The sequence below is a fragment of the Pelophylax lessonae genome (assembly GCF_965119305.1).
Source record: "Pelophylax lessonae genome assembly, chromosome: 1".
NCBI lineage: Eukaryota > Metazoa > Chordata > Amphibia > Anura > Ranidae > Pelophylax > Pelophylax lessonae.
The window spans coordinates 360,224,752-360,248,178 of NC_138768.1; the positions used below are offsets into that span (position 1 = coordinate 360,224,752).

The 23,427-nt window shown below is 43.6% G+C and overlaps 1 protein-coding gene across 1 annotated transcript in view; it reads right to left on the bottom strand.

Moving 5' to 3' along the window:
• Positions 1-23,427, bottom strand: part of VPS13A (vacuolar protein sorting 13 homolog A) — a 427,491-nt gene that overhangs the window by 31,716 nt on the left and 372,348 nt on the right. Inside the window, exon 69 of the mRNA XM_082266808.1 lies at positions 1,812-1,897. Within this exon, the coding sequence (XP_082122934.1) occupies positions 1,812-1,897 (86 nt within the window). The remainder of the gene's footprint in view (positions 1-1,811; positions 1,898-23,427) is intronic.

Consider the following 23,427-nt stretch of genomic DNA (forward strand, 5'->3'; position numbering starts at 1 on the left):
TCACGCAGTGCCGAATCGCAAAATAGGGCCTTGTCAGGAAGGGGGTAAAATCTTCCGGGGCTTAAGTGGTTAAAGGGAAGTATGATGTGTCTTTCATCTGCTCCATTAAGTTTCCTTGGCCGACCACTGCATCTACGGTCCTTAATGTTGCCCGTTTCTCAGTGCTTCTTTAAAATAGTTTGAACAGCACATCTTGAAATCAGATCTTGTATGACCTGTGAACTGAAACGCTCTTCCACAACCTCACCTTAGGAGTGTGGCTGTTCCGCACTCTTAACTTAAAAACAGGGATGACCAACCCACGGGGGCAATAAGAAAAACTGAAGCTCCAAATACTATCCTGAAAGGTTTGGAAGTAACAGAAACATATTAAAAACAAGGTGGTAGCCTAAATGCAACAGACGCAAATCCCCCATAAAGTTCATATAATGACAAAAACACACATTGGGGGGCCACATATTGAGCAACTTAGTAACACTATTAGCCAACTCATAAGGCTGCATCTGATCAAATGAAGTCTATGTGACAAATTATCTGTGCATTTATGACCACTGCAATCCTAGGCCTAGCCAACTGCAACAAAATTTGCAAAGATTAAAGATTAGATCAGATTTTCACTTTAGTCAGATGCAAAATTAGGATGTAGTCAAGGTCAGGTTTCACATGGTCATAGTGCTGCTTTAAAGATGCTGAGGGAGGAATTCATGACACAAGCTGAGACCATAATCTGCTATAGCATTGCCTTGCTGTGTAACAGAAATAATAAAGTTCCCCCATCCTAGCTTCAATAAGCAATACTTTATTACAGTGCATACTAAAACACAAGATGTAAAGGAGAAGTGCAGGAAATAAACAAACATACTCACCCTTATGTCTGGAAGATTGGTCCGATGCTGCAGCTGTCCCCCACCAGCTCTAAGACCAAAAACTGAGCAATCATCTGACTGCTCAGTTCTTGGTCCACAGGACACTGAAAGGCTGAGCCAGCTGGACATTATTGTCGGGATACTTCCAGAGCCGGGGCTGGCTCTGTCACATCAATTGACAGTGGGCGTTAGCCTGCTGCTGGCTGATTCTGGGTCACAGGAGAGCAAAAGTAAAAAAGCTTTGGCCATCCTTCTCTTTTAATTAGATACTAGAGGCTGAATCAAATAGGGTTACCACTCATAGATCTTTTAATGTTTTTTGCAGTTTATGGATATGGAGGCTGTCCATAAATGCACATTTTTTTTTTGCTAGAAAAAAAAAAAAAAAAAAGAACCTGTGGTTGAAGGATGGGAAATTGAAAATGTTTTTGGCCAGCCAAATGCCCCATACACACGTGAAGATTATCTGCAGACTTTTGTCTGCAGACTTACCAAAACCATATAATATGAGGTCAAACCTAAACACTTTCAATTTGTATGCAATCCGGCAGGCCCTTGCACTACATAGAAAAGGTAAGTCTGCAGACAAAAGTCTGCAGATAATCTGCACGTGTGTATGGGGCATTAGTTTAATATGCTAATTGCCTGGCTGATACTACCAACTGAACCACATACCTGGACTAGAACTTAGCATTTTAAGGAGGGACCTCCATATTTTTTTCTAGCAAGGTTTCCATTGATGCTACTTAGGTCTGTTGATTCCTGCACTCTTTTCACAAATTATTGAATGTATATCAAAACAACCTACCCAGAGAGTCACCCATGAAAAAAATCGCCATGAGAGTGTCTTATGTATTGTCAAACATATAAGTGGAGGACCAAAAGCTATAAAAGCTGTATTTATAGATTTACTTATTTCTACATAAATATATTATTAAAACTTACCTCTTCATAACCATAAGTAAATCAGTGTTATTAACCATTGCATGGGCAAAATATTTACATTTGGCAAATCTTCCATTTTCAATTTTCTAAAAGAGAAAAGGGACATGAAGCATTACTGATAATGAAAAAATGAGAGTGTTTGTCAAAGATAAGCAGGTACCAAGAGGGCACATTTATCATATCACATATATATATTGCTTTTAGAGTACATATAAAAATTAAAACAGTACAAAATATAGCCAGAGGGGCCACAATGGGAGGAGGGGTTTAATTGGGATGAGGGTGGGGTAGGGGAGATATGAGCAGGGGGGTCAGAGTTTATCTTTAAGTAAATAAAGCTTAAGGGATGTAAACAATTAAGGTCACACTTGGTTCACACATGGGTGGGTGCAGGAGTGCGTGAAAATTACAAGCATTTCTGCAAATGCAAGCAATCACACACATACTACAAAGAAAATGCATTAACGCCTAACAGCACCCTAATGCACTAAAAAATGCTGTGTGGTTTCCCACACACAAAAAATTAATGGTGCAAAAGTACCATGCAAGTTTCTATGCGGCTGCATTTTAAAAAGATGCAGGGACCTTTTTCCTGTTGGAAATGCAGGTACAGCAGTCCATTTAAATGAATGGGCTACTGTGCCCACATAAATGTGGCAGGTAGAACCCGTTTAGATGTGAACCTAGCCTTAGGAACAATTTTAATCGTTATCTAAAGCCTTGGAATGTTTTTTGGTTGTTACAGAGTGAATCAGGAAACCCCAGATGGAGGCCACTAAATGGAGCTGAAGGTCATTGAAAATCAGTATTTGCTTCCTATGCTCATTAGTTCTATCTAGTGACCATAATGTAGTACTTTCCTGATTCACTTGTCCTAGAGCCGGTTTCAATGGTTATCTGCAGCCTTGAAACGGCTTATATTTTGTTCATCATGTTTAATAGAGAAGTCGTCTCACTGGACTTTTTAAACTGCTTCTAAACCTTCAGGGGACCAAAAGCATGTGGCACTTGGTCCAGTTTAAATCTGTCCTACCAATGCTAAGCAAAGGGGTCAGACAATTTTCCCCCTGCTGCCCAACAACAATGCAAGTTAGGAGATGGATATGTGAGTGACAGTGCTGGTCTCCGGCAACAGGGGCCACTCTAAAGACCAGTGATGCCATTCACAAAGGATTATACAGCCTGGTGCTTCTTGTATATCTGAGGCTGCACAGCCCCGCAGCACCAAGTGATATTTCACTTTTATGAATTAAATTATCAATCAGCTCTGTGGGGGATGTGTCATACATGATACTGGTACAGACGGCATTGATCATTAATTTATAGAAGTGAATGATCACCGGAACACTAATCACCCAGTGTGCATAAGGCCTTACAGCTTGCCACTTGCTACCATTCAACTTTCTTACAACACTATGAATAACACTACAATGTATAAAATGCTTTGTGGGATTAGAATTGCACGATTGCTGGGGGAGCAGGAGCATTCTTGATTAGAGCACTGTTTTTTCATTTGCCAGGCCACAACTTGACAAATGGCACCACCTTAAAGCCGAAGTTCACCTAAAAGGGGAAGTTACGCACTTACTTCTCCTCCCCCCTTCTCCTTTACATTTGGCACGTTATTTTTTTTTGGGGGGAGCGGGTACCTGATTCTGACAGGTACATGCTCCCCCACTACCGTTTGGATTGTGCCCCCTCCTTCCCCTGCAGCCTTGTGGGACACATCTCGGGTCCCAGAAGACTGCGGGACCATTCAAAAAGCACAGCGCAGCTTGCAAACGCGCAATTGGAAGCTGGCTTCACTCATGGTTTCCCTTAGTTAAAGCGGAAAAACACTTTGGGCCATCCGCTTGCTGACAATCACCTGAAAAAGAAATGGATAGTCACAATTTTTTTTTTTCGGTTTACTTATCTTGTTATTGAAGAAAATATACTTACCTTTCTTCCACTTCCTCCCTCTGCAGCCGCGGCCGTCTCTTCCTGCTTGCATTGACTCCTGGGAGCTGAAAGTCATCGCTCCCAGGAATCAATGTGCCTGCACCGGCCCTGCTCGTCAGTTCCGGTGCAGGCGCGTTATTCCCTGCTAAGCAGCATGCCCAGAAGCTGTGCAGGGATGATGCACCTGCCCCGGAAGTGACGAGTGGGGCCGGTGCAGGGCATTCTGGGACCGAAGAGGAAGAGGACAACGAAGAGGATGCTCTGGCTTCAGCTGCCCACACCTGAGCTGGCAGCGCTGGACAAGACATTTTCAAGGCAAATATTTCTTCTAAAAGGTAAGTGCAACCTGGGACTGTTCAGAGGGTATCCATTATGAAATGCACTAGCCCTGACTGTTCCGGGGGTATTTTTATCTAAAAAACGTTTCCAAAGCCGGAACTCCGCTTTAAGATGCCTAGTAAGGACGCCGGCGTCTGGACCCGAAGCCGATAAAAGAATCAGCTTGTGTGATGACAGTGCTGGATCCAGGGGCAGGTGGGTGTCCTTATATTAAAAGTCAGCAGCTACGGTATTTGCTGAGCGAGTCGGCAGGACTAAGAGTTGAGGCAACTAGCGAGTCCAGGGGACTGGAGGGAGTCTGTAAATCTCGAAGGGGTGAGAGCCTGGTGTGCCAAGAGATCCCCTATATAGAGGGGCCAGGAGTGGGCCCATGCAGCAAGGTGCTGTAACGAAGGTTGACTGAGCCAGGACAGCCAGAGAGCTGGAGTCTGAGGGATCAGTGTTAAAAGCAGCAGTGCAGCGGTCAAGGCAGCTGAATGGCTTAGCATTTATTCTGTTGACCATTTTTGCTGTTGAAAATCTCCTGCACAAGTGTTGTGAATTTTTCTTTTTGTTTGTTTCATAAAAGTGGGCCAGAAAGCCTTTAACCTCAGTTCGGACTATATACTGTGTGTATGTACAGCTGCAAGAAAAAGTATGTGAACCCTTTGGAATTATATGGATTTCTGCACAAATTGGTCATAAAATGTGATCGGATCATCATCTAAGTCCCAACAATAGACAATCACAGTCTGCTTAAACTAATAACACACAAAGAATGAAATGTTGCCATGTTTTTATTGAACACACCATGTAAACATTCACAGTGCAGGTGGAAAAAGTATGTGAACGCCTAGACTAATGACATCTCCAAGAGCTAATTGGAGTGAGATGTCAGCCAACTGGAGTCCAATCAATGAGATGAGATTGGAGGTGTTGGTTACAGCTTCCCTGCCCTATAAAAAACACACACCAGTTCTGGGTTTGCTTTTCACAAGAAGCATTACCTGATGTGAATGATGCCTCGCACAAAAGAGCTCTCAGAAGACCTACGATTAAGAATTGTTGACTTGCATAAAGCTAGCAAGGGTTATAAAAGTATCTCCAAAAGCCTTGCTGTTCATCAGTCCACGGTAAGACAAATTTTCTATAAATGGAGAAAGTTCAGCACTGCTGCTACTCTCCATAGGAGTGGCCGTCCTGTAAAGATGACTGCAAGAGCACAGCGCAGACTGCTCAATGAAGTGAAGAAGAATCCTAGAGTGTCGGCTAAAGACTTACAAAAGTCACTGGCAAATGCTAACATCCCTGTTAGCGAATCTACAATACGTAAAACACAAAACAAGAATGGATTTCATGGGAGGATACCACAGAGGAAGCCACTGCTGTCCAAACAAAACATTGCTGCAAGTTTACAGTTTGCACAAGAGCACCTGGATGTTCCACAGCAGTACTGGCAAAATATTCTATGGACAGATGAACCCAAAGTTGAGTTGTTTGGAAGAAACACACAACACTATGTGTGGCGAAAAAGAGGCACAGCACACTAACATCAAAACCTCATCCCAACTGTGAAGTATGGTGGTGGGAGCATCATGGTTTGGGGCTGCTTTGCTGCGTCAGGGCCTGGACGGATTGCTATCATCAAAGGAAAAATGAATTCCCAAGTTTATCAAGACCTTTTGCAGGAGAACTTAAGGCCATCTGTCTACCAGCTGAAGCTAAACAGAAGATGGGTGTTGCAACAGGACAATGACCCAAATCATAGAAGTAAATCAACAACAGAATGGCTTAAACAGAAGAAAATACGCCTTCTGAAGTGGCCCAGTCAGAGTCCTGACCTCAACCCGATTGAGATGCTGTGGCATGACCTCAAGAAAGCGATTCACACCAGACATCCCAAGTATATTGCTGAACTGAAACAGTTCTGTAAAGAGGAATGGTCAAGAATTACTCCTGACCATTGTGCACGTCTGATCTGCAACTACAGGAAACATTTGGTTGAAGTTATTGCTGCCAAAGGAGGTTCAACCAGTTATTAAATCCAAGGGTTCACATACTTTTTCCACCTGCACTGTGAATGTTTACATGATGTGTTCAATAAAAACATGGCAACACTTCATTCTTTGTGTGTTATTATTTTAAGCAGACTGATTGTCTATTGTTGTGACTTAGATGATGATCAGATCACATTTTATGACCAATTTGTGCAGAAATCCATATAATTCCAAAGGGTTCACATACTTTTTCTTGCAGCTGTATGTATGTATGTGTGTGTATGTATGTATGTATGTATGTATGTATGTATATATATATATATATATATATATATATATATATATATATATATATATACACACACACACACACACACAAAATGCCCAGTGTGCATGAGGCATAACATGCTCCTTTAAGCCATGTTCAAAATTTAGCACAATTTAACTGTGTCTAATTTCAGTGTGGTGTTTTCTGCACACCACACATCTTCATCCAAAAAGTGTGTCTATCAAGGGATTGAATTCATGGTACTGGTGTTTGGATTGGGAATTAGTGGAGAAGGGTATTAAAAGGGTGTGTATGTTATTGGATGATAGTCTGACTATAGCTGCTAAAATATGCTGCTGCACAGTTGTAGTGTGATTTTAGAGCAATGTCACACTTGCAATCCTGGTAGCAAGGGACCAGTAACAGGTTTACGGGGCTAGGATTAGCGAGTATAAACTCTTTTTGTACGGTTGGGGCATGGAAGCTTTTTGAAAGAATCTACTGGGTCCTGGTCTCGCAACAATTGAGAACTTCTGGATTTAGAGAAGAGTTTGGGGCAGCCTAATAGCGTAGATGGACAAATCTTCCTCTGTGGCTATTGTAATACTACATTCTGCATCATGGCTATCAAAATAACCGAACACCTAATTGTATTCGGGAGCTGTTTGGCTGTCAGTTTTCTGCCTGGCTTATTTCATTTTTCAATCGATACATGCTGTGTGAAGTGGCGGTGCTGATAGGGCCACCCACTGATCATATTTGTGCTGAATCATTAGGATCTGGATGAAATGGACAGCTTTAAAGAGCCCTGGTCCCTTTCTCCTTTTTTAACTTATACTGCAGCACTTTGTTATAAAGGCAAAACTTTTTTTTTTTTTTTACTTTTAGACAGAGTGCTGAGAGATTAAAATGTTTATTACTTTTTATTGCTGTCCATGCCCCCCCCCCCCCCCATTAAGGAGTTTCAGCCTATGTGTTTTATTAACCATTATCATTAAAAGTGAAGGAAAATCCCAAATTGTGTGTTGTCCCCAGAAAAGTAATAGGGGGGGGAAGTCTTCCAGTGAGGATACAAATTCTATTGACCTGGGGCTCACCAAGGGATTCCCTTAATTTGCAGGGATTTCCTCTCACTTCCTGTTTGGCTATGGGATAGGAAGTGAAGGCAAATCTCCCCAATGGTAGTAATAAATAGTGAGGGCTCATTTGGGTTTCAGTTGTAGTAAGACTATGTTTAGCAGGTTTGCAAAAGTTTAACAACTGTTTATTAACCAAAAATATGGCACTTTTTCCTAAAAATGGGGTACTAATATCAGTGTAGGACCTAACTAAAAATAGGACACTTTGTGCCCTTTTCTGCCGAACAGCAGAAGGTAAACATTCACTATGAAGTTCCCTAAAATCATTACAAAACAGAAAAACGTTGAGAGCTTTTTTTTCTCTAAAAAGCGAAGATGTACTTTGAAAAATGAAGCCTGTGCTGAGCGATATATTGGATGCACCATTACAAACCTGAAAAATATCCTCTGACTGCAGTGCTTTCTACGTCATGAACCCTGATCTGTATATTTCTAAGAGATTCAAAGTACTGAAGCCAGTAGATCAGCCAGCCTTCTAATTACATTCAAAGAAGATAGCAATTTGTGTGATATGCGTTTAGGCCTGGTTCACACCTATGTAGGTTTCAGTTTGCATATTCTGGGTGCATTTTGCGTTTTTCAATACACGTTTTTGATTCACTGAAGTCTATGGAACCAAAAACCAGAAAAAAGTCCCTGGCTCTTTCCATAAAATGCACAGATGTGAACGTGACTCATAGGAAACCATGTTAAATGGACTGTAGTAGGTTTCTGCAAAACAGTAAAAATGCATAGGTGTGAAACAGGACTTCGAGGTTGTGCCAGGACGGACATACAAATTATGACTGTGATATTGTTTGATAATGAGTTCCCATGGATTGCAAGATGAAAAACAACATGGGTTTACTTCAGGGAGATCATGTCAAACAAATCTTATAGATTTTTTTGACTGGGTGACTAAAATAATAGACGGTGGAGGTGCAGTAGACATTGCATATCTAGATTTTAGTAAGGCTTTTGACACTGTCCCACATAAAAGACTTATCAATAAACTGCAGTCATTGAGCATGGACTCCCATATTGTTGAGTGGATTAGGCAGTGGCTGAGTGACAGACAACAGAGGGTTGTAGTCAATGGAGAAAATTCAGAACAAGGTCATGTTACCAGTGGGGTACCTCAGGGATCTGTACTGGGACCAATTTTGTTTAATATCTTCATAAGTGATATTGCAAAAGGCCTCGATGGTAAGGTTTGTCTTTTTGCTGATGACACAAAGATATGTAACAGGGTTGATGTTCCTGGAGGGAAACGCCAAATGGAAAAGGATTTAGGAAAACTAGAAGAATGGTCAGAACTCTGGCAACTGAAATTTAATGTGGATAAGTGCAAGATAATGCACCTGGGGCGTAAAAACCCAAGGGCAGAATATAGAATATTTGACACAGTCCTGACCTCAGTATCTGAGGAAAGGGATTTAGGAGTAATTATTTCAGAAGACTTAAAGGTGGGAAGACAATGTAATAGAGCAGCACGAAATGCCAGCAGAATGCTTGGATGTATAGGGAGAGGTATAAGCAGTAGAAAGAGAGAAGTGCTTATGCCGCTGTACAGAACACTGGTGAGACCTCACTTGGAGTATTGTGCGCAGTACTGGAGGCCATATCTCCAGAAGGATATAGATACTCTAGAGAGAGTCCAGAGAAGAGCTACTAAACTAGTACATGGATTGCAGGAAAAAACTTACCAGGAAAGGTTAAAGGACCTTAACATGTATAGCTTGGAAGAAAGAAGAGACAGAGGGGATATGATAGAAACTTTTAAATACATAAAGGGAATCAACTCGGTAAAGGAGGAGAGCATATTTAAAAGAAGAAAAACTACCACAAGAGGACACTGTTTTAAATTAGAGGGGCAAAGGTTTAAAAGTAATATGAGGAAGTATTACTTTACTGAGAGAGTAGTGGATGCATGGAATAACCTTCCTGCAGAAGTGGTAGCTGCAAATACAGTGAAGGAGTTTAAGCATGCATGGGATAGGCATAAGGCTATCCTTCATATAAGATAGGGCCAGGGACTATTCATAGGATTCAGATATATTGGGCAGACTAGATGGGCCAAATGGTTCTTATCTGCCGACACATTCTATGTTTCTATGTTTCTATGAGTTGTTAGCATGGCTCATGACAATAAGTTCACACATTTTAGTTTTATTTTTACTCCAAAGTTACACTTTTACAGGCAGTATATCAGAATCCTGGCAAAAACCAAAAACATTTTATAGTCTTTGTCTTGTACACAATCAAAGTTTTGTCATTTGTCAGTAGAGTCTGTATACCTGAATATCACATTACATATACATTATAACTCTACTGAACAAAGCACATACTTTATAATAAATATTTTATATGACAAGTTTAGCCTCAGAACAGCCTTAAAACATGGTCTGACAGTGTATTGCCACTAAAGTGAGCTCTAAAGGAAATCTATAGTCACAGCATACACTTTCATTTGCTAACATCAGTATTGTAATAACCATAGGAACAATGTTTTTTTTTATTTTTTATAACGCAATATAAGGTTGCTTGCTTGAAAAAGCTTCTTTTATGTTGTGAGTTCTGCCTGTCTGCTGAACATCTCTTTCCACAACTTCTCGTATCCTCTGCATGCCTTTTAGTTTCTCCTCTGCCTGCAATCTGCGATTCCGGTCCTAAAACTAAACTCCTCCTCTCAGTGCCTCTGTATTTAAAGCTGAACGCCAGCTTTTATTACACTACGTAGTTTAGTTGGGCCAATCTGGCTAAATAAATGATGTCCCTCATTAACATATGAGGCCGGTGGATGTGCTGTATAAAGGGACTGTAGCGGAGGCTACATACAGCATACTGCACTGTGTTCAGGGTGCGAGCTGAGACCTTCCCGTCTCATACCCGAAACACAATAAAGCCTATCTAAGCGGCGCTCAGCCATTCATCGAAAGCAATGTATTCTAACAATGAATACAAACCCTCTGATTGGCTGAGTCAGAGAGGCAGGCTGATGATGTCACAACCTCTTACTCAGCCAGAAGAAGCTTTGTATTCATGGCTAGAATACATTGCTTTTTATTAATGGCTGAGCCCCACTCAGACCCTCTTGTGTTCTGGGTATGAGACTGGGAGGTCTCGGCTTGCACTCGCAACACAATGCGGTAGGCTGCAAAACGGTTTCAGTTCTACCTGCTGCAAAAGCCACAGCATTTTTTAGGGATTGAGGTCAGGATCCTGTCCTGACCAATCTTCTATACTATGAGATTTGTACGGATATTTATTGTAAGTTATTACACTTTATTAAACCTTTTAAAAATGACTGCACTATGTAGATTCCTTTATCCCATATGGCCCTTATTGAGTGGGGGAGAGGAGGATGTTATGATGGCCCATGGGGACATTATATTGATCATCCCAATTGCCATACCTATCCTGGAGTCTGTAGTGAGGAGATTACACAGTGATCTGCTTCAGGATTACATTTACCAAAAGTGCAGCTAGACCTTTGAGAGCTGTATCTGAGGTGAACTGCTAGGGCACGCTGGGTCCCCTCTGGATGGTGCAAGGGATTGTACATTTGCAGCACCGGTGATCTGGGTTTAACACCCAGTAGGGTGATTCATTTTTTTCACCTTCACTCATTTATTTCTTGCTGTTTGCATAGGTTTTTGATTGTACTTTGATCATTTTTATCTACAATATTAGTTTATTCACATACTTTGGTGGTAGCGTCACATTTACTTATTTTTATTAAAAACATTACATATGTTTTCTTTGATCTGTAACCAAACTATGTATTTACAACGTAGAGGCAATAAATGCATAACCATGAAAAAGACACAATCTAATGGTTTTTAACTTTCAACAGTATTTCTTTAGCAAAGTTAGCATCAGCTTTGGGTCGCTGTTGGTATCTAAGTAAAAAAATTATGGTTTGCTATTAGTCCATCTGCATTATTTCTATTTTGTTTGCAGACTTACACAAAAGAAAAACCTTGCTTTTCCGTGAACCATTCTACCTGAAGTATAATCTGTGATCGGTATTCAGTAAATGAGAAAGCATTAAGTCATTTAATTGGATAAACGTGTAAACACCTGTAGTTGACAGGCATACAAATAGAAGCTCTTACATCCTGCAGCTTTTAGGAACAACTATAATAATTACATTTTCTCTGAGTCACGTAAAAGCTGGGTCACATGTGCTAAACATGCAAGTAGGAGCATTAGGTATTTGTCCAAGATAGATTAATCGTTAAAAAAAATTGCGATCTCGATTCACCCCCCTCGCGATCTCAAATTTTTACAGAGCCATTCTCTGCTCAATCGCAGCTGTCAAAAAAAAAAAAGAAAAAAGAAAAGAGCCTCCAACAAATATTTATCAACATTGTTAAGGCTGCTAGACAACTATAAACACAATGTTTTACAATGTATCATTTTGTTCTTTTGGATCAAAAGAATTAACTTCTGTCTGTAAGTGAGGGGAGTTTAACTTTTTAAAGACCAAGCCTTTTTTTGACACGTGTTGCTTACAAGTTAAATTCAGTATTTTTTGCTGGAAAATTACTTAGAACCCCCAAACATTATATATGTGTGTGTGTATATATTTTAGCAGAGACCCTAGAGAAAAAAAAAAAAGGCGATTGTTGCAATCTTTTATGTCACTCTGTATTTCGCAGAAGTATTTCAAATGCAGTTTTTTGGGGGAAAATACACATTAATGAATTTAAAAAAAAATAAAGAGTAAAAGTTAGCCCAATTTTTTTATATAATGTAAATGATGATGTTATGCCGAGAATCATGATCTTTATTCTAAATAAAAAAATATTTTTTTCCAGAATCGTGCAGCTCTAGTCCATACAGTTTAAAATATCCCCTCTCTAGGAAGCCGGTGCATGCCATTGATTCTAAAGTTTAATTTAGGCTCCTTTCACATGGTCTGCTGTCAGGTGCGGACCGTTCTCTGCTCAGCGGGGATCGATCCGCCAATCCCCGCTGAGCAGGCGGATGACAGCTCCATCTTCACACTGTGTGCGGAGAGGGAGGAGGTGTCAGAGCCCCGCTGCTCTCTATGGGGGAATCGGATGAGAACGGACCACCTGTCCGTTCTCATTCGATCCCACCCGATCCGATCCCCTGGACGGATGGAAAATAGGGTTTCCATCCGTCCGGATTTCACGGACAGGATCGGATGCGGATTGCAGCGGACATGTCACCACTGACATCCGCTGCCCCATAGGGATGCATGAAGGATCCGATCAGGTCCGCCTAAAAAAACTGACAGGTGGATCTGATCGGATCGTTCGTGTGAAAGGGGCCTTAGTCATCAGGAAAAGAAGAACAGAACTAGACATTCTGGCAAAACAAGAACCATACAGGGCCAGGGATGGAAAGTCGGATGGGGGGATCTAGAACTAATTGATGAAAATGACAGCAGTTTAGAACTGGTTGCTATGAGTTTTCACATTGACCTTTTCAAGTCTGAGCAGTGAAACAATGGAAACTATTATGTGGAGGTCCAAAGCAAAACAGAATTCCATGATAAGGACACATTTTGAAAATGCAGTATTACCCAAAATCGGCCACTTCACCAACAACGTGAGGAAACCTGTCAAAATATTCTGTAGATCTATGCATATAAGCAGATAACATTTTACTCAAATATGGACTTTTCCTGCAAAACTAAATTTAACCCTATCCCCCCCCCTATTTCCTAAACTTATGTTATGGAGGCCTTATTGACCAGATCTAAGGTTTAAGACCTGGGAGGGGCAGGTCCAAGCTAAAATTTTATCTGCCTATATTTTTAGACAAACTGATTAACAATCTTTTTTTACTAAAGATAACCTCTGTTTTTGCATTATTTCATCATGTGCTCAATGTGAATTGCCCACTTTTCTGAAAGGTTTTCTGAGAGGTTTATGAAAACACACTGTAAACATTTTTAATAACCTTTTCATTCATCAAAAATCCATCTTGGTTATGGAGAGAAGAACCCTGATTTACTAAAGGAGTAGAGCTTCTTCACACTGTAAAGTGAATTTTTACTTCACTTAATGAATGACAAGATTACCCAATCATGTGCAAGGAAGCAAGACCTTTGCTCACACGTGATTGGCTGAATAAATTCAGCACAGCTTGACCTAATTCACTAAGCTAATTGAATATTTACTTTGGAAAGTGAACACTTACTACTCATTTAGTAAATTAGGGTCTTTATATTAACCACTTGCCGACCAACCATCGCAGTTATACCGTGACAGGTTCCTGCGAATCGCCGTACCTGTATGGTGGTTCGCGGGATCGCTCCTGACAGTGTGGAGGCAGAGGCACGGGGCCGGCAGCCGCGATTGCCACCGGGCACCCGTGATCGCTCTCCGTGAAGAGAGATTGTCGTTCTCTCTTGTATCTCTCTTGTATCAACACACAGCCCCTGTGTTCCTGCTATTTAGGGCTCTGTGCTGTTATTTACAAGTCCATCCCCCACAGTTAGAAAACACCCTCTAGGCTCACGCTTAACCCTTTGATCGCCCCTGAGTTAACCCCTTCCCTGCCAGTGTCATTACAGTAAGAGTGTATGTTCTTAGCACTGATTACTGTAGTAATGTCACAGGTCCCCCCAAAAATGTCAAAAATGTCAGGGGTCCGATCTGTCCGCTGCAATGTTGCAGTCCCGCCAAAAACCGCTGATCGCCGCCGCTACTAGTAAAGAAAATAAATAAAAATCACATAAATCTTTCCCCTAGTTTGTAGACGCGATAACTTTTGCGCAAACCAATCAAAATACGCCTTTTGGGATTTTTTTTCCCAAAAATATGTAGCAGAATACAAATTGGCCTAAAATGATGAAAAAATTTTATTTTATATATTTTTTGGGAATGTTTTATAGCAGAAACTGAAAAATATTGTTTTTCAGATTTGTCGCTCTTTTTTTGTTAAAAGCGAAAAAAAAAAAAAAAAAAAAATCGCACAGGTGATCAAATACCACCAAAATTAAACTATTTGTGAGAAGAAAAAAAAGGACATCAATTTTATTAAGGTACACCGTCGCACTGGTCCGTTAAAGTAACGCAGTGCCAAATCGCAAAAAATGGCCTGGTCATTAAGGGGGAAAACCTTCCGCCCTGAAGTGGTTAACATGAGTCTGTATATTTATTTTTTTTTCATCTAAAACATGACTGACTAACAACCTTATCCCTGTCAACCATCAGGTAAGGTGAACTACAAGACAATGCCGCCAGCTCCGACACCCTGCACGCAGAAGTAATAACCGCCAAAAAGCCCACCCTTTAGGACAATGTAAGCAGGGGAACCTCCTGAAGACTTTCAAAAGGGAGGCTTCTGAAGAACAGAGAACACCAAATTGAGGTCTCATGGCAGCAATTGAGACCGCACTAGAGGAGCCAAGTGTCAAACTCTTTGGATAAAGGTGCGTACCAAAGAATGTGTAGCCAATGGACGTTGAAAGAAAACCACCAAGGTTGAAACCTAGCCCTTGATGGTACTCAGGGCCAGGCGCTGCTCAAAACCCCCCCCCCCCCCCGTTGAGGGGAAGCCAAGATCCAAGGAACCGAAAAGGAGTGAGGGAGAACCCCAAGAGACTCACGCCATGCAATGTACGTCTAAGTACAATGGTAGATCTTCCTAGGAGGTAGAGTTTCTAGCCTTTAACTGCGTAGGAATCACAGGATCAGACAAACCTCTATCCTTCAGCACCTGGGTTTCAACAGCCAAGCCGGCAAAGCCAGCGACTGTAAAGCAGAATGGAAGATTGGCCCTTGGGACAGCAGATCCTTGGTGACTAGCCATACCAGATCGGCGTACCAAGACCAGCGAGGCCAGTCTGGAACCAGTAGAATGACCGGAATCCCTTCAGCCTCAATCCTGCACAGGAGTCTTGGCAGCAGTTTGAGAGGAGGGAAGGCGTAAACCAGACGATATTGACTCCAAGGAGCCACTAATGCCTCTGTTGCGTCAGCCAGAGGATCCTGAGACCGTGCCACAAGCCTCTGTAGCTTCCATGGAAAGTGTACAGCAGAGAGGGCTGGAACGATCGTTCTGCTCCCCTTAGAATGCTAGCAACTTCCCGAGCTGCCAGGACACTTGTGTCCCCTTGGTAACTGATATAGGCCACGGCCGTGGCATTGTCCGATTGAATTTGTACCGAACAACCCTGAAACGAATTGTCCAATGATCCAGACAAAGTCTGATCGCTCAAAGTGCCAGTGTATTGATCAGCACTCTGGACTCTTCCAGAGTTTAGATCCCCTGAGCACAATCTGTGCCGAGGATGCCTCCCCACTTGTCCAGTACAAGGGGAGAAAGAATTTTCCCTGTCGAAGTGCCGGAGAACAAAGTCACCTCTAGAGACTGTGGATTCTTCTCCCATTTCACCAAAATCTCTTTTTGCAGAAATCTCATGTAGAAAACGTGACCGCCTCGAAGGTAGACACCATCAGGCCCAGCACAAAAGCCCAGGGGGATGACCATATGCTGGACAATAGAAGCTGATGGAGTTTTTCCAGAGGAAGAAACACTCTGGCTTAGGCCGAGTCCAGAGTCAGACCCAGATAGTCCAGTTCTGTGGACAGAACCAGAGCAGACTTCTAAAGGTTCAGAATCCAACCAAATTCCCTCAGAGTTCACAGAGTAATGTCCAAGTTGTATATCAGAGATGGAGTAGGAGACTCTGCTCTCAGAAGATGATCGTCCAGGTATCCCAGTACTGCGATCCCTCGCTGACACAACACTGCTAGCCTGGGGCCAACACTTTTGTGAAGACCCAAGGAGTGGAGGCGAGACCAAAAGGTAATGCCACAAACTGATAATGCTCCTCGCCCATGGCAAAGTGGAGGAAGCACTGGTGACCGGCACATATTGGAATGTGAAGGTAGGCATCCTTGATGTTGATAGAAGCGAGAAAACCCCCCTGATGTAGGGACGCCACTACCGTGCGAATGGACATCAGTCGGAACTTCTGTACCTGCACAAAGCAGTTCAGCGCCTTGAGCTCCAGAATTGGACGTACCTTGCCTTCTTTCCTGGGAACTGTAAAGAGGTTTGAGTAAAACCCCTGAAAACGTTTCGAAGTCAGGACTGGGACAATACCCCTTGAAGTAACACGTCTTGCACTGCCCCAAAGAGACTCCATAGGCGATCTGGGGACAAGTGCAGGTTGGAAGGGAAGATCCTTTCCTGAGGAGAAGACCAAAACTTGATCTTGTAGCCGGACCAAATTACTTTGTGGACCCACTTGTCCTGTACCAGGGAGGTCCACAGATCCGGAAATCAGCGAAGGCATCCCCCCACCCCTGGTACAGGTTAGGGCGCCCCTTCATGCAGAGGAAGCCATATCCACAGGTCTGGAAGAGCCCGACTAGGTCCTCTTGTAACCTCCGGTGGAGGTCCTGAGGGGCTTAGATCCCTTGTCTTAAGACCCTGAGGGACGAAAAGGCCTCTTATGACATGAGAAGAATGGCCCACGTCTACAACAGGGCTCCTTACCCTTGGTAGTCTGCAGAAGAAGAGTACTCTTCCCCTCCCTATGAGATCTAGGTCATCCAAGGAAGCTCCAAACAGGCGATCCCCTACAAAGGGGAGATAAGATAAGGCCTTCTTAGAAGTCTGGTCCGCAGACTAGCATTTCAGCCAGATAATACGTCGAAGGACCAATGCTAATACAGACAGCCTAAAAATCAAAGGAGTCGCATCCAAAGAGGCATCACAAAATGTAGCCCCTGGACTAATTGATCCGCCAGCTCCGCAAAGGCAGGAAACGATTTCCTCTCCAGGTCCCAGCATAAAAGTTTAGCCCACTCAGTCAGAGTTTGCGACACCTGGGCAATAGTGCCTAAGTGCCGAACCAGCCACAGTGAATATATGGTGGGCTAGGGATTCCTCAACTGGAATTAAGGTAGCTTATTTAACCTGGAAAACGGCGAATCCACTACAGGTGGGACTGTCCACTTTTTAAACAGGGGACCACAAGAGTGCGTTTTGGGCAGCCCCACTGTTTTGTGACAATGCAGACAAAGGAAACAGGAAAAGGGAACACCCCCGCCACTGTGGAGGGCCTGTGGTGCCAAAAGGGATCTTGGTCATGTTTAAAATATCACGCACTGACACCATTAGTGCATCCACCTATATACGCTATATACTAAGGTCACCCGGAAAACACAACAATCAGGCGGGGGGTCGCCGGCTGCGATCCCGCAAACAGGATACTGATCAAGGGTCCAAGAATGGACCACCTACTGGACTCCGCCCGCAAAAAAACAAAACAAAGATGGTAGCCCTTCAAGCCCCTCCATAGGGAGGTCCACACAATAAAAAATAGCCCCCTTAAAAGGGGGCCGCCCACCGTGACGCGGACGCAGGGTACCCTGGTGGTCCTGCAGTGCTAAAAAAGGGCAGGTGCCCTCCCTAACAGCAGCAGTATGGCTGCTATAAATAATTAAAATTCCCCCCACAGTGCCACCCCTTCCAAGGGAGGCACCACGCTAGCAGCATGGCCTAGTAGGCCAGGGCCTCAATTTGTATGGAGGCCCAGCCGCAGGTGCACTGATCCCAGCCAGGCTCACTGGGGCCACCCCCCAACGGAGGCACCCGATTGGGCTGCATGGCCTAGTAGGCCGTGGCATTACATTTTTGTGGATGCCCAGCTGTCTAGGTGCGAGCCCCAGAGGAGCCGACCATACAGGGACAACGGAGGGGAGGGCGGATGCCCAAACGGAAGGTAGTGGCTTCAGCCACCCTCACTGGGGGCCGGCCCACATAGCTCCTGACCAGTAGGTCGCAAAGCCGCAGCCTAATTTTTGGGTCAAATTCGGCTGCGTGAGGCACGGGCCAAACCATCCACTCCCCCAGCCCAACAACTACAGCAGGGAGCCCAAAGGACATTACCTGCCCTAGTCACCAACCCCCAGGGTATCGGGGAACCCTGCCCAACCCCCCCCCCTGTTGCGTACCAGGAAAAATCTGGTAAGCAGCAACTCCAACAAGTCCCCCTTAGGAGCATGTGGCAAAAGCCAGCTCATAAGGGCCCTTTAGACTCACAGTGACCACTGAGATTTTAGAGGGGCTGGGGCGAGGGAGGGGAACTCGAGGGTCCCACCGTCCCAGGGAGGGGCCCACGTCCACCCCAAAACCCTCCAGAGGTAGACTTACCATACCAGGAACAGGGTGAGCACCACTCTTGACAGAGCACCGCTCCATCTGAAAGTGGGTAGTTGTCGGCCAGGAGGAATGCTGCGACTCAGGCTGAGGCCAGGTCGTATGCACCCTCGTGAGAGGTTTAGCTCGCAGGCCAGCCCCGTACAGTAAGGCTATGTTGCGGCTGACCTACTGTGGAGCTGATGCCTGCATGAGCTTACTGGCCAGACTGGGGGGACCCTCTGGATCTAGATTATCCAGTCCAGAAAAAATCCTATTAAAAGGAAAAAAAAGAAAAAAATTGCCAGGACCAGAGATCCCAGCAAGGAGCTAGGTCCTTACTCCTGACTAGGCAGAAAAAAACTGAATGCCTGTAGCTGAGAGTAGGAGTATACCCCCTGGGACTGCCCCATAGGCGTAGGCAGGTTTTTTCCTGCCTAGTGTCCTACTCCTGTAGGAGGCAGCATAACAACTGTCAAGATAAGGGGCTGTGTCTGTCAAAACTCGAAAGAGAAACTCCCTTTATCTTAACCATACAGTACAGGACACATGGCTGTAGTCCTAGACAAACCGATATACACAAGCAAAAAACTGAGGGTTGGGCACCAACATAGGAAACAAAACTGCCAACAGGCCCACAAAAACAAGGTTAAGAATTCCCCACCCCCAAAAAAATGCTCAGATGACAGCGTGAGGCCCCTTGCAGCCAAAGCTTGCATAAGCTGAGGCCTAAATATGCACCTGGTAAAACCTCAAGAACGTGTCAACAGAGGACCAGATGGTGACCATGCAAATATGAGATACCCTGACAGGGAAAAGGGGGAACATTGTCCTCAAGGGCGTAAAAGCCATGGAGATATGTTGTATGAACCACCTGGCAATGGTGGAGCAGGAGGCAGGATGCCCTCTACAAGAAATGACAAAAAAGAAAAAGAGGGGCGCACCGACCTAGTGCATTACCATAAAACCATTTATTAAAATATTAAAAAGTGTACAAAGTACTCACAAGACTGGTGTGATACAACACACATCAAAATTGCATATATAGTCTCCAAGGTAGCCAGGTCCCAATTGTGACGAATGGACATGCAGATGGTCGCATGGGGCTGCTGTGGCTAGGCTGACGCGTTTCAGGGGCGAGCCCCCTTCCTCAGAGCCAGAAAAAATGCTGCGAGCCCCCTTCCTCAGAGCGTCAGCCTAGCCACAGCAGCCCCATGCGACCATCTGCATGTCCATTCGTCACAATTGGGACCTGGCTACCTTGGAGACTGTATATGCAATTTTGATGTGTGTTGTATCACACCAGTCTTGTGAGTACTTTGTACACTTTTTAATATTTTAATAAATGGTTTTATGGTAATGCACTAGGTCGGTGCGCCCCTCTTTTTCTTTTTTGTCTTTTCTACCAGTGGTTCTGGATACCCTTGATCCTGAAGGGGGCAGCAAGACCAAACAGCTCTCTCTACATCTGAGTTTGTAGTGCACCTCTTTCTACTCCATCAGACAGCACTTGAGCGCAGGAGGTTTTGTTTTACTACTTGAATGCCCTCTACAAGAGCCTGCATAGAGTGGAAAAAAATGGGACTCAATCTTATAAACAGAAGCAGTAGCTTTTAACGTGATCCCAACAGCTGACAAGATCTAAGCAGGGAAGGCAAATTTGCTTGGCATCTTTTGGAGTGGGACAGAGGGAAGGCAGGACAATATCCTCATTGTGGTGGAACAAAGAAAGCAACTTGGGTAATAAAGAAGGTCCTGGTCTCAAGACCACCTTGTCCATGTCTGGTAAAGCAAAGGGACCCTTAAAAGAAAGATCCGCCAGCTCAACACACATAAAGGCTACTAGGAAGACAACTTTATATGTGAGGTCTCCCAAATGAATATCTTTACTCTGCTCAAAAGGGGTCTCTGAAATATAGAAACAACCAAGTTTAAATCCTAAAGAGACACAAGAAGTTGAATAGGGGGATTAGTATGAGCAACTTTGTGAAGAGAAGTCTTGATTAAGGACTTAGAAGTAAGAGGTTCTGGAAAACAATGGATAAGGCAGATAGCTGTCCCTTGAAGGTACTCAGAGCCAGGACACTTGTCAGGAGCAGATTAGGGAAAGGCCAAGATATGAACAATATACAGATTATTCCTTGGGACACAGATATCTGTCCAAGCACCAGGCAAAGTAGGCCTCACAATGTGCAATGGTAGATCTTGCTGGAACTTGCATGTGCAATGGAAGATCATGCAGGAGATAGATTTTCTTGCTCTGAGCTAGGTGGGGATGAGTGAATCAGATATACCCCTATTCTTCAGGAACTGAGTTTCAACAACCATGCCATTAAATACAGTGACAGAGAAGCAGGGTGGAATAGGGGGCCTTGAGCCAGTAAGTCTGGTCTGTTTGGGAAGTGTCTGAGTAGGTGTGTTTGCCATGTACTTCTGGTCAAATCAGTGCAATGAGAATTGCTGGAATCCTTTCCACCTTTATTTTCAACAACAGTTGAGAGAGAATCTTTACCGAAGGAAAGGCACAGATCAGCTTGGAGTCCAAGGAAAAAAATCAGGGCATCTACTACATAGCCTAGTGGATCCCTTTTTGTCACTACAAATCTGTACAGTTTGTTGTAGAATCTGAAGGTTATGATGTTCGCATCTGGTTCCCCCCACCAGTGACAGATTTTAGAAGATTTCAGGGTGTAGCCGCCAATCCCCTGGGTCTCTGCATAGAAAGTTTGCCTGCCGATTGGGCTGAAATGTGAATTTCTGCCCAGGAGAAGATAAATTTTTGTTTCTCTCAAAGCAGCTCGACTCCTGATGCCCTCATGATAGTTTATGTAGACCACTGCTGTAGCACTGTAACTGTAGCCTGGCTGGCTGATCTTGCAGAAGGGGGCTCCAGTGCTTTAGAGCTAATCTGATAGCTCTCAGTTCCAGAATATTGATGGGGAGTCTTGGCCAGGTTCCCTGGACATTTAAGCAGTTGTAAACTTCTCCAAACCAGTAAGGCTGGTTTCTGTTGTCACCACCTTCAGGGAATAGGAAGGAATGATTTTCCTGACTTTGGTGCAGGATTGGAGATCCACCACGCCGGGGAAAGAATTGTTTGGCTAGACAGACATTTAACACAGTCCAGAGAGTATATTTGTTTGCTCCATGAGGTTAGAATATTGAATTGAAGAGTTCCAGAGTGAAATTGGGCTACTATAAGGTTACTATTAGGTCAAGAACCCTCATGCAGAAGTAGATTGTGGGGCACCTTTTGACTCTTGAAGCAGAAGGCAGCAAGAATTTGAGCAAATGTTGGGGGGCCTATTTTGGCCAATATTGCAGGTGGAATTGTGCCAACCAGAAGGGCCTGTTGCATCTACCTTACCTTCTTAAGATAAAAGCATGGATGGGAAAATTAGACCAAATTTAAAATAAAGTGTAAATGTTTTTTTGATAGGTTTATTAAAGCGGTCGTATCCCGCTTTTTGACACTTTTACCTACATGTAAGCCTATAATAAGGCTTACCTGTAGGTACAAATAATATCTCCTAAACCGGCACGGTTTAGGAGATATTTGCAGTGCATGCAGCCGCTCGCGCGAGCGGCGCATGCGCTCTGAAGGTCCGGGGGGACCTTTAATTATGTTTGCCGGGAGCTTGCCGGAAAATCACTCCCGCGCGCATGCCAATCATCGCGCCGGAGCCGTCTCTTCCAGCCAATCACCGCGCCGGAGCCGCCGAACCCGGAAGAGACGGCGAGGGATCATGGCAGCGCCCGCAGTGATGTCCGGGGGGTCCGTGTCGGGGCTTCGTTCTAAGGTAAGTTACACATAATGGGCTAGTATGCGATGCATACTAGCTCATTATGCCTTTGTCTTGCAGGTTTTTTTTTTTAGGATTCACAACCGCTTTAATTTCAGATATAGGTTGTACTAAAAAACCTTATTACAAAAGATAAATACAACTAACAAAGACAGAATGTCTCTCATGTCTCATTATTGTACATCACCTTAAAAGGAGGCGCATAGACAGTGAGTTCCGTAATATAAAAAGGTAGGAGGCAAATTCATACTAGACATCAAAGTATACATTATCCTGGATGTAGAAAGGTCAATGTGAGTGGGTTGTCAATCCCACAGTTTATCAAACAGCTTTGCTTTCTTCCTGAGTTCAAAAGTAAGCTTATACAAGGGTAAATTGTTATTAACTCAAGCCAAGAATTTAGGGTAGGGGCAGGCATACCCTTCGAGGATAGTAGGTTTTATTTTTTGTATAGAAATATAGTACACAACAATTACAATACCATACTTGGACATAGAAAGTTCACCAAACACTCCAAAAAAACAGTGCTTAGGGTTAATATATTGCAGAAACCAAATACAGAAGAGATAAAGAAATTCATTACCATACAGAAGAGATAAAGGAATTGATTTCTGACCAGAAAGAGTAGACTATGGGACAGGACCAGAAGCAATGAATGAAATCGGTTGCATGGCCACAGCCTCAAAACAGTCGGCCATCGGACACAGACCCATAGTAGGCAGCCAAAAGTGTAAATACTTATACCGCTAGAGACATGTGTAAGTGGGGATAAACACAAAGTGAATAACTCTTCTTACCTATGCATCCACTATTGTGCTACCCACTAGGGGTTGTGTAAAGCCAGGAATGGTCCAAATTACAGGAAATTAACTTACCTTGTCCATGTTGCTGGGCCAGAGTCCAGGCTTTGTATGTCAGGTGAGCATTTCCCCAAAGAGCTCTTCAGGGTCTGGGAACCATACAGACGGATCAAGGCCCCAGACCTGTATTGTAGGCAGTAGGTAGGTAGAAGGTTTTCTCTTTAAGGGTTGCTCC